This window comes from Hyperolius riggenbachi, chromosome 6, assembly GCF_040937935.1.
Source record: "Hyperolius riggenbachi isolate aHypRig1 chromosome 6, aHypRig1.pri, whole genome shotgun sequence".
NCBI classification, from domain to species: Eukaryota; Metazoa; Chordata; class Amphibia; order Anura; family Hyperoliidae; genus Hyperolius; species Hyperolius riggenbachi.
In genome coordinates, this window is record NC_090651.1 from 300,004,619 (window position 1) to 300,017,257 (window position 12,639).

The window sequence follows — 12,639 nt, forward strand, 5'->3', positions numbered from 1 at the left end:
GTGAAAATAAACTTATGATATAATGAATTTTATGTGTAGTACAGCTATGAAATAAAACATTAGTAACAAAGAAACTGTTCTCTGAGCTCTCCGACCAAACTGGGGTCAGATACAGTCCTATTTTCTGAGGCACTTATACATCAAAGAAAAAATAAAAAAGAGTTTTAGATAATATTTTACTGTAGTAAAGTTTAAAGGGTCATTAGCTCTGCTCTGTTTCATAGTTTAAAATACAGAATGTGGTTTGTAATAGCAAATACGACAGAATAATGCAATGTTATTAAAAAAAGCTATACATCTGAAAATGAAAATAAAAATATGAGACTCTTTTTAATTATCTGTACTACACATACAATGCATTGCAGGTAGTCCCCGACTTACTAATGCCCGACTTACGAATGATCTGCCGATACGAACGGCATGGATTCAGTGTTCCATGGGAACAAGCCCAAAAATGTTTTTTCAAACTGAACTTGTAGTTTTTGAGAAAATCGATTTTAAAAATTTCAAAGAAACTTGTATAAGCAGGCACAGAGGGCAGATGTGACACAGAGGGGGATACTGGAGGCACAGGGGGGCACAGAGGAGGTACAGGGGACAGAGATAGCGCATTGTTCCGACTTAAGAACAGATTCAGGTTAAAAACAAACCTACAGTCCCTATCTCGTTCGTTAACCGGGGACTACCTGTATATCATAAGGGTTTTTTTTGCTTCAGTGTCACTTTAAAGAAAACCTGTAACATCAAAAAGTCCCCCTGGGGGGCACTCACCTCGGGAGGGGGAAGCCTCAGGGTCCCAATGAGGCTTCCCACGCCATCCTCCGTCCCTCGGGGGTCTCGCTGTAGCCCTCCGAACAGCGGCAATGTAAATATTTACCTTCCCGGCTCCTGCGCAGGCACTGTGGCGGCTCTCAGCTCCGAAATAGGTGGAAATACCCGATCGCCGTCGGGGGCGCAGGCGGCTGCGCAGTAGAGCGTACCCGACTGAGATTAAGTATTTCCGTTTACTTCGGAGCCGAAAGCCGCAACAGTGCCCCCGCTGGAGCCTGGAATGGTAAATATTGAATAAGCTGACAAATTTGTCGGGCCGCTGTTCGGAGGGCTGTAGCGAGACCCCCGTGGGACAGATGACGGCGTGGAAAGCCTCATTGGGACCCTGTGGCTTCCCCCTCCCGAGGTGAGTACCCCCCAGGGGAACTTTTTGATATTACAGTGTCTCTTTAATGCAGTTATTACATACACTTCAAGGTCCTTACTCACAGCTATTCCCTAACTAGACATGCAATCAAACTATCAAGCATAAGTAGCATCCACAACCCCATCCAATCCCCGTATGGTGCCATATGCTGATTTTTATTTTTTTTAACTACCCCAAATGTGATTCTAGTCACAGAAACAGCACAGTACTGCCTTCCATATGGACAGGTTAAAATTAAATACTTTATTATTATTATTCATTGTTTTTATAATATCCTGAAAGTTTATGAAGCTCGTTCAGTGAAGGTGGCTATTAGGTACACTTCTTCCAATACAAAGCTGGATGAAGACACCACCCATGGACTTCACTGCCAAGACTGAGAACGACTGACCTACAAAAAGAAGGACTAGGGACCAGCCTTTTGGGGGGTGTAAAATCACCTCATCTCTTTGCAAGTTATTTTTTATATTTTGCTCAGATACAGGCTGTAATGTAGTACTGCTCCATCTTCTATTGACTCTTATTTCTGCTTGCATAGTTAGTGGTGTATCTAGAGCAGGGATGTCAAACCGTCACACGCTTACTGAATCCAGCCATTCTCCACCACTGAGGAAAGCGGCTGGCTGTCCGCTGATAAGCGATTTTTAACATCTATGTTTGTGAGTATAACTTTTATGTGTCAATAAAATACCCTTAAAACGTTTAATGCACTATGGCGCGCTCCATCTTTCTTCAGTTGTCTTGCTAGCCACCCTATTCTGGAGCGCTGCAGTGTTGGAACTTTGAAAGGGGAACCATCTCTGACCGTGCGACTTTTGATCCGGAGCGCAGGATATCTTTGTGTGTTTGTGAAAACCTACCTATGTCTACCTACCTATACTGGAACTCCTACCTATGCCTAGCTAACTACTGAGGCACCTACCTATGCCTACCTACCTATACTGGTACTCCTACCTATGCCTACCTACCTATACTGGGTCTCCGACCTATGCCTAGCTAACTACTGGGACTCCTACCTATGCCTACCTACCTATACTGGGTCTCCTACCTATGCCTAGCTAACTACTGAGGCACCTACCTATGCCTACCTACCTATACTGGGACTCCTACCTATGCCTACCTACCTATACTGGGTCTCCTACCTATGCCTAGCTAACTACTGAGGCACCTACCTATGTCTACCTACCTATACTGGAACTTCTACCTATGCCTAGCTAACTACGGAGGCACCTACCTATGCCTACCTACCTATACTGGGACTCCTACCTATGTCTACCTACCTATACTGGGTCTCCGACCTATGCCTAGCTAACTACTGGGACTCCTACCTATGCCTACCTACCTATACTGGGTCTCCTACCTATGCCTAGCTAACTACTGAGGTACCTACCTATGCCTACCTACCTATACTGGGACTCCTACCTATGCCTACCTACCTATACTGGGACTCCTACCTATGCCTACCTACATACAAGAAGATAATGAGGTAGTTGCTTCATTGTGGACAGACCAAATTCGATCAGCTGGACAGTCACTGTTGTTCTATCATTGAGCTACCACAGCCCGGCGACCATATGGGCTGGAAAACTGCCACGGCCTGCACTCTGGCCATGGTGCGCACCAGTCCAGCACAGCCGTCACTACGCAAACAGCTGTTTGCGGTGTGTTACACAGTGAGTTTGGTGTGTCAGTGTGAAGCAGAACTCTAATTACACTCCCTTATTGATGTATACACATACAAGATGTTTGAAAGCACTTTAGGCCTGCAATTTAGCATTCAATGTGATTTCTGCCCTTAAAACGCTGCTTTGCGTCAAATCCAGATTTTTCCCCAGGGCTTTTGGTGTCTATCCCACTCCGCCATGCCCCCCTCCAGGTGTTAGACCCCTTGAAACATGTTTTCCATCACTTTTCTGGCCAGCATAATTTTTTCTATTTTTCAAAGTTCGCCTCCCCATTGAAGTCTATTGCGGTTCGCGAACTTTTACGCGAACCGAACCTTCCGCGGAAGTTCGCGAACCGAAAATCGGAGGTTCGCGACATCTCTACTGACCACTGTGAACCTAGCCTGAGGCAACATATACCAAAGTAGTACAAAAACTTACTGTGTCAAAGTTTTCAATGACTTCAACCTCATAGTCTTTAAACATAATTTCCTTCTGTAAAACACAAAACCAAGATAAGTATACAATTCTGATATATTCAACATGAATGAAATCTTCTTTTATAAAGCCAGTTCTTCTATTGCAAAACACTGCATGTTTATTGTAAGCTGAATTTCACCTCTGACAGAATTGTATCAGAGCTACAGTACATGAGATGGATACATTCGTGTTAATGAACAACTAAAATGAAAGATTGATGCAAGTGAACAGAGGCGCCAAAAGAGTAAAACAATAAAACCTTTAAAACATGGAGGTGGCTGAGGTGGGATTCTAGCCACTCCAAAGGACACTCGGAAACAATTATGTTTCAAGGTATAATACAAAAATAATGTATTTATATACTCCAAAACTTTGCAACATGTTTCGCGGGCGTAACCCCACTTCTTCAGGCAATTCAAAAGGGAGCATACAACAGTGATGGTCCAGGTCTGCATTAAGCGCCTCTGTGAAAGGAATATAGAGGCTGCCATGTTTATTTCCGTTTCAATAATATAATTTGCTTGGCATCCTGCTTGTCTTTCATGCATGACTGAATCACACACCTGAAACAAGTTGTAACATCCGCAGTAATGGCGGCTGCGGCCATGCCGGGTGTCTCCGCAGCCGCCTTGCTTTCCTCTTCAGGGACTTCGCTCGTGCCTCTGGCGTCTAGTACGCCGAGGACGGGTTTGTCTTTTGCACATAGGGTTGCCGTATCGCGCGGGCGTGCGCGGAGACAGGACCTTTATGCGGGGAGGAGGCGCGTCAGCTGACCAGCCGGTCGGCTGACGTCAGAGGAGACTCACGGCGCTCCGGATTGGCTGATTGTTGTGGCGTGGCCGTGGGGTCTCCTCTGCTTCATAAGCCTTCACTGTTCATTTGCAACTTGTCTACTGTTGCGAATACTCACGTGTAGAGATGGGCCGAATGGTTCGCCGGCGAACGGTTCCAGGCGAACTTTGGTGGTTCGCGTTCGCAGAGAACCGGGAACTTTTTTTCAAAGTTCGGTTCGCCCATAGACTTTAATGGCCGCCGACTTTAACGGTTAATAGCAAAGTCCCCTTACATGGTAGAAACACCAAAATTGTTGGGAATGTTAAGTGGAATAGTGGGAACAAGAGAAAAATTTTTTTTTTTCAAAAAGACCTTATGCTTTTTGAGAAAATCAATTTTAAAGTTTCAAAGTAAAATGAGCCGATTCATAAAAAAAGAACCGATTCATTAAAAAGAACCGGATGATTCAAGAGCCGTTAATTTAGCAGAGAATGCGTCCTGAGCAGGACGTGAAGCTGCCAGCTCGCTGCTGTCTCTCCCCACCTGCCTGCACCTGTCACCCTCACCTAGCCTGGCACCCAGTGCACCCATGGGTGCCAGGCTAGGTGAGAGTGACAGGTGAGGAGGTGGGGAGAGACAGCAGGAGCCGGCAGCTATGCGTCCAAAAGGAGGCATTCTCTGCTATGTGGGAGGCATCGGAGATCTTCAATCAACTTAATTGAAGATCGCAACATAAGAGGATACAGTTCGTTGGATTGTTTACCGTGGATATTGGTGTGGGAAAACTTTTTTAAAGGTACAGGTAAGTATTTATGGTTAATTTAGAATAATAAAATACTTTTCTCGTGGATGTGTTTTTATTTCATTTAACCCTTTGTGGAAATGGGTAAAGGGTACTTTGTACTCATATACTCATTTCTCCTAGGAGGGGGGTGGGCATCTGGGGTCCCCTTCTTAAAGGGGACTCCCAGATGCCACCATGAACCCCCCCCCCCCCCAGGGAGTCGTCGCCCCCACCTCCTCCTGGGGCACTGGAGGTGGGGAAGAACCCCTTGTCCATGGATTGGACAAGGGCTCCGGGGGGGGGGAGGAGGGGAAGGCTTGGCTGCCCCTCCCCCCCCTCCCCCCCGGAGCCCCCCCATACCTTGGACCATGCGGGCTGGTATAGCTCAGGGTGCGAAGCCCCAATCGGCCGGGGCTTCGCATTCTGGCTTTCCCAGCCTGCATGGGGGACAAGGGGTTACAGAGGCTCGGGAGGGGGGACCCCACGTCATTTTTTTTTCATTTATTTCCCACACTCAGCACATAAAAATAATTAAAAAAATATATACATATATATATATTTATTATTATTTTTTTAACACATATATATATATATATATATATATATATATATATATATATATATTTTTTTTTTTTAAAGGACTTACGAGGCCACAAGTATGAAAAAAGTTAAATACCATTTCATAATCCAGATCCATGGAGGACGCCATCTGCGCTGCGTTCATTTCGCCATGGCACCCGCAGTAATACCGGCCCCGGTCGGGTCCCGACCCCTCCAAACAGGTCGGGTTCTCATTCCCCCCTCAATATGGCCGCCACAGATTGCCGCGGCTGCGCAGTCCGCATAGATGCGATTGCGGCTGCGCAGCTCTAGGTCCTCCTCCCGATGCGTCCAATGTATGCACGCATATTGATGACGTGGCAGGAGGAGGCCCTAGAGCTGCGCAGGTGCAATCGCGTCTGTGCGGACTGCGCAGCCTCGGCAATCTGTGGCGGCCATATTGAGTGGGGAATGAGAACCCGACCTGTTCGGAGGGGTCGGGAGTCGGGACCCGACCGGGGCCGGTATTACTGCGGGAGCCTTGGGGGAATGAACGGGAGGGCGCGGATGGCGTCCTCCATGGATCTGGATTATGAAAAAGTATTTAACTTTTTTCACATTTGTGGTCTCAGAAGTCCTTTAAATATTGTTTCCCGCTATCTTTTTAAAATATCCTGCAAATTTGGTGTTGCTAGGATGTAAGGGGCCTTTGCTATTAACTGCTAAAGACGGCGGGTGATGATAACCAACCAGAATTATAGGGGTGCAAAAGTGCAGAATTCTGCCATAGGCTTCCATTAGGCTCCCTATTTCACTTTCAAAAATCTCAAATCTTTTCAAAGGGCAATTGCTCAGCAGTGGCAAATTTTCTAGCATTGTAGGAACTGTTAGGGGGATTATAACTGGTGAGTTTCAGGACCCTAGGCCGAAGAGGTCATATCCTAGGGTCACAAAAACCTGTTTATTTGGGCAATTTCAATGGAGGAGATCCTGGCGTACATAAATCGCAGCCATGGCCATTAGCAACGTCTGAATTTCACGAAATGTCTCATGCAGGTAGAAGACATACTGTTAGACTTGGATTCCAAAGATGGGGTCCCTACATCTCTGCAAACCAGAGTTACAGGAGTGCAAAAGTAGTAAAATCTTCCATAGGCTTTCATTGGCTCCCTATTTCACTTTCCAAAATCTCACACCTTTTCAAAGGGCAATTGCTCAGCAGGGGCAAATTTTCTAGCATTGTAGGAACTGTTAGGGGGATCATAACTGGTGAGTTTCGGGCCCCTAGGCTGAAGAGGTCATAGCCTAGGGTCACAAAAACCTGTTTATTTGGGCAATTTCAATGGAGGAGATCCTGGCGTACATAAATTGCAGCCATGGCCGTTAGCAACGTCTGAATTTCACGAAATGTCTCATGCAGGTAGAAGACATACTGTTAGACTTGGTGTGAGATTTTGGAAAGTGAAATAGGGAGCCAATGAAAGCCTATGGGGGATTTTACTACGTTTGCACCCCTGTAACTCTGGTTTGCAGAGATGTAGGGACCCCATCTTTGGAATCCAAGTCTAACAATATGTCTTCTACCTGCATGAGACATTTAGTGAAATTCAGACGTTGCTAACGGCCATGGCTGCGATTTATGTACGCCAGGATCTCCTCCATTGAAATTGCCCAAATAAACAGGTTTTTGTGACCCTAGGATATGACCTCTTCGGCCTAGGGTCCCGAAACTCACCAGGTATGATCCCCCTAACAGTTCCTACAATGCTAGAAAATTTGCCACTGCTGAGCAATTGCCCTTTGAAAAGATTTGAGATTTTTGAAAGTGAAATAGGGAGCCTAATGGAAGCCTATGGCAGAATTCAGCACTTTTGCACCCCTATAATTCTGGTTGGTTATCATCACCCGCCGACTTTAGCAGTTAATAGCAAAGGCCCCTTACATCCTAGCAACACCAAATTTGCAGGATATGTTAAAAAGATAGCGGGAGACAATATTTAAAGGACTTCCGAGGCCACAAATGTGAAAAAAGTGAAATACCTTTTCATAATCCAGATCCATGGAGGACGCCATCCGCGCCCTCCCGTTCATTCCCCCATGGCTCCCGCAGTAATACCGGCCCCGGTCGGGTCCCGACTCCCGACCCCTCCGAACAGGTCGGGTTCTCATACCCCACTCAATATGGCCGCCACAGATTGCCGCGGCTGCGCAGTCCGCACAGACGCGATTGCACCTGCGCAGCTCTAGGGCCTCCTCCTGCCGCGTCATCAATATGCGTGCATACATCGGACGCATCGGGAGGAGGACCTAGAGCTGCGCAGCCGCAATCGCATCTATGCGGACTGCGCAGCCGCGGCAATCTGTGGCAGCCATATTGAGGGGGGAATGAGAACCCGACCCGTTTGGAGGGGTCGGGACCCGACCGGGGCCGGTATTACTGCGGGTGCCATGGCGGAATGAACGCAGCGCAGATGGCGTCCTCCATGGATCTGGATTATGAAATGGTATTTAACTTTTTTCATACTTGTAGCCTCGTAAGTCCTTTAAAAAAAAACAATATATTATATATATATATATGTGTATATATATATATATATATATATATATATATATATATATATATATATGTATATATATATATATATATATATATTATTTTTATGTGCTGAGTGTGGGAAATAAATGAAAAAACAATGACGTGGGGTCCCCCCTCCCGAGCCTCATGCAGGCTGGGAAAGCCAGAATGCAGAGCCCCGGCCGACTGGGGCTTCGCACCCTGAGCTATACCAGCCCGCATGGTCCATGGTATGGGGGGCTCCGGGGGGGGGGGGGGGCAGCCAAGCCTTCCCCTTCCCCCCCCCAGAGCCCTTGTCCAATCCATGGACAAGGGGCTCTTTCCCACCTCCAGTGCCCCAGGAGGAGGTGGGGGCGACGACTCCCTGGGGGGGGGGTTCACGGTGGCATCTGGGAGTCCCCTTTAAGAAGGGGACCCCAGATGCCCACCCCCTCCCAGGAGAAATGAGTATAGAGGTACAAAGTACCCCTTACCCATTTCCACAAAGGGTTAAAGGAAATAAAAACACAAAAAGTCCTTTAATTTTCTTAATTAACCAGAAATACTTACCTGTACCTTTAAAAAAAATTTCCCACGGGAATATCCTCGGTAAATGATCCAACGAACTGTATCCTCTTATGTCTTCTATTCTTCTATTAAGTTGATTGAAGATCTCCGAAGCCCCCCACCCACATAGCAGAGAATGCGTCCAAAAGTCCTTTTGGACGCATAGCTGCTAGCTCCCGCTGTCTCTCACCACCTGCCTGCCCGCACCTGTCAACCCCCACCTAGGCTGGCACCCAGTGCACATGGGTGCACTGGGTGCCAGCCTAGGTGGGGGTTGACAGGTGCAGGCAGGTGGGGAGAGACAGCAGCGGGAGCCAGCAGCTTCACGTCCTTCCGAGGACGCATTCTCTGCTATACTAACGGCTCCTGAATGAGTCGAATCTTTTTAATGAATCGGTTCTTTTTTTATGAAACGACTTTTTTTTTTTTACTTTAAAATCGATTTTCTCAAAAACTAAAAGGTCTTTTTGAAAAAAAAAATTTCCTCTTGTTCCCACTGTTCTTCTTAACATTCCCAGTAATTTTGGTGTTGCTAGCTTTTAAAGGGGCGTTGCAATTAACCATTAAAGTCGGCGGGGGTATATTTTCCCACGGTCAGAAGGAGAATTTACATTGAAATTTTAAAATTCATTTTCTCAAAAACTATAAGGTCTTTTTGAAAAATTCTTATTCCTCTTATTCCCACTGTTCTCCTTAACATTTTCTGCAAGTTTGGTGTTTCTAGCTTTTAAAGCGGCTTTGCTATTAACCTCCCTGGCGGTAAGCCCGAACTGAGTTCGGGCTATGCCGCCGGGAGGCACCGCTCAGGCCCCGCTGGGCCGATTTGCATAAATTTTTTTTTGTTACACGCAGCTAGCACTTTGCTAGCTGCGTGTAACCTCCGATCGCCGCCGCTACCCGCCGATCCGCCGCTATACGCGTCGCCGCAGCCGCCCCCCCCCCCCCCCCAGACCCCGTGCGCTGCCTGGCCAATCAGTGCCAGGCAGCGCCGTGGGGTGGATCGGATTCCCCTTTGACGTCACGACGTCGATGACGTCGGTGACGTCATCCCGCCCCGTCGCCATGGCGACGGGGGAAGCCCTCCAAGAGATCCCGTTCTTTGAACGGGATCTCTTGATCTCTGATCGCCGAAGGCGATCGGAGGGGCTGGGGGGATGCTGCTCGGCAGCGGCTATCATGAAGCGAGACATTGTCTCGCTACATGAAAAAGAAAAATTTTTTTTTTTTTAAAACGTATTTGCTGCCCCCTGGCGGATTTTAATAAACCGCCAGGGAGGTTAACTGCTAAATTCGGCGGGCGCTTAATTTTCCCACAGTCAGAAGGAGTTACTTTAAATTTGATTTTCTCAAAAACTATAAGGTATTTTTGAAAAACAAAATCCCCTCTTGTAGTCACTGAAAGATCTCAGGTGTTAGACACCTTGAAACATCTTTTCCATCACTTTTGTGGCCAGCATAATTTTTTCTATTTTTCAAGTTCACCTCCCCATTGAAGTCTATTGCGGTTCGCGAACTTTTCCGCGAACCAAACCTTCCGCGGAAGTTCGCGAACCCGGTTCGCGAACCTAAAATCAGAGGTTCGGCCCATCACTTCTCACGTGTTAGTGCTGAGACCTTAGATAGTATCCGGTGTGCTTTGATATGAGAGGAAACCAGGGATTTCTCACAAGACTAGGATTATTGTATTACTGTATTTTGATATTCTGTGTATGACTCTGGCTACCCTCTGACTCTGCTCTTGCTTATCGTTCCTGTACTTCTGCCCATCTGACTCTGTTGCTGAACCCTGCCTGATATCTTACTACTCTCTTGCCTGCCGATTCTGTACTGTACCTGCCCGCCTGTTACTGATCCTAGCCTGTCTGACCTTTCTACTCACCAGTGAGTCCTTGTCACTGGTGAGGTGCTCTTCTAATAGTACCCACCAGCTCCTCTGGTGAGGTTTTGTCAAACTATTCAGTTACTGTGTTCTAATAGTACCCACCAGCTCCTCTGGTGAGGTTTTGTCAAACTATTCAGTTACTGTGTTCTAATAGTACCCACCAGCTCCTCTGGTGAGGTTAAAGTGGAATATAACCCTGCATTTCAACTTTGCTCTAAAACATTATTTACAGTATATTATATGCAACCAGCATTTTTTTTTTTTACTAGACCAGCATTGGAAGGGTTACACAGGGCTTTAAAGTTCCTGGAGATTTCTGCAGACGCATCCGAAGCTGACATAGATACATTTTGTTTACATAAATGTATCTAAGTGTTGAATGTGACTTCTCTGACTGAGAAGGAGCTGGACACAGCCAAAGAGTGTGTAACATTTCTCAATAGATACATTTAACTAAATAGAATGTAACAATCTCAACTTCTGCATATCTCTCCATGGAACTTTAAACCTCTGTGTTTAACCCTTCCAATGCTGGTCTAGTAAAAAAAATGCTTTTTGCATATAATATGCTGTAAATAATGTTTTAGAGCAAAGTTGAAATGCAGGGTTATATTCCGCTTTAAGCCTAACTAATCAGTTACTGTGTTCTAATAGTACCCACCAGCTCCTCTGGTGAGGTTTTGTCAAACTATTCAGTTACTGTGTACCAATAGTGCCCACCAGCTCCTCTGGTGAGGTCTAGCTAAACTATTCTGTTACTGTTGCACCAAGCACTACATACTTCTGCCAGCTATACTTGTATTATTGGTGATACTGCAGATCACCACATAATCAGGTATAGCGTCTGTATTATTGGTGATTCTGCAGATCACACATAATCAGACGTCTGTGTTGCTACACCAATCGTTGCACAAGTACAATGTGGCAAATGCAGTCAAACTTAAAGAGAATCTGAAGTGAAAATAAACTTATGATATAATGAATTGTATGTGTACTGTAGTACAGCTAAGAAATAGGACATTAGAAGCAAATACAGTGGTGTGAAAAACTATTTGCCCCCTTCCTGATTTCTTATTCTTTTGCATGTTTGTCACACTTAAATGTTTCTGCTCATCAAAAACCGTTAACTATTAGTCAAAGATAACATAATTGAACACAAAATGCAGTTTTAAATGATGGTTTTTATTATTTAGTGAGGGAAAAAAACTCAAAACCTACATGGCCCTCTGTGAAAAAGTGATTGCCCCCCTTGTTAAAAAATAACTTAACTGTGGCTTATCACACCTGAGTTCAATTTCTGTAGTCACCCCCAGGCCTGATTACTGCCACACCTGTTTCAATCAAGAAATCACTTAAATAGGAGCTATCTGACACAGAGAAGTAGACCAAAAGCACCTCAAAAGCTAGACATCAAGCCAAGATCCAAAGAAATTCAGGAACAAATGAGAACAAAAGTACTGTAATTGAGATCTATCAGTCTGGTAAAGGTTATAAAGCCATTTCTAAAGCTTTGGGACTCCAGCGAACCACAGTGAGAGCCAATTATCCACAAATGGCAAAAACATGGAACAGTGTTGAACCTTCCCAGGAGTGGCTGGCCGACCAAAATTACCCCAAGAGCGCAGAGAAAACTCATCCGAGAGGCCACAAAAGACCCCAGGACAACATCTAAAGAACTGCAGGCCTCACTTGCCTCAATTAAGGTCAGTGTTCACAACTCCACCATAAGAAAGAGACTGGGCAAAAACGGCCTGCATGGCAGATATCCAAGGCGCAAACCACTTTTAAGCAAAAAGAACATTAAGGCTCGTCTCAATTTTGCTAAAAAAACATCTCAATGATTGCCAAGATTTGTGGGAAAATACCTTGTGGACCGCCGAGACAAAAGTTGAACTTTTTGGAAGGTGCGTGTCCTGTTAAACCTGTTGTAGAAGTAACACAGCATTTCAGCAAAAGAACATCATACCAACAGTAAAATATGGTGGTGGTAGTGTGATGGTCTGGGGTTGTTTTGCTGCTTCAGGACCTGGAAGGCTTGCTGTGATAGATGGAACCATGAATTCTACTGTCTACCAAAAAATCCTGAAGGAGAATGTCCGGCCATCTGTTCGTCAACTCAAGCTGAAGCGATTTTGGGTGCTGCAGCAGGACAATGACCCAAAAGACACCAGCAAATCCACCTCTGAATGACTGAAG

General features: G+C 45.7%; 1 protein-coding gene across 8 annotated transcripts in view; it reads right to left on the reverse strand.

Annotated features, from left to right (window-relative positions):
- Positions 1 to 12,639, reverse strand: part of FLT3LG (fms related receptor tyrosine kinase 3 ligand) — a 236,730-nt gene that overhangs the window by 80,538 nt on the left and 143,553 nt on the right. For all 8 annotated transcript variants that reach the window (XM_068242917.1, XM_068242914.1, XM_068242913.1 and 5 more), the window contains one exon: positions 3,304 to 3,357. In XM_068242917.1, coding sequence (XP_068099018.1) covers positions 3,304 to 3,357 — 54 coding nt within the window. The remainder of the gene's footprint in view (positions 1 to 3,303; positions 3,358 to 12,639) is intronic.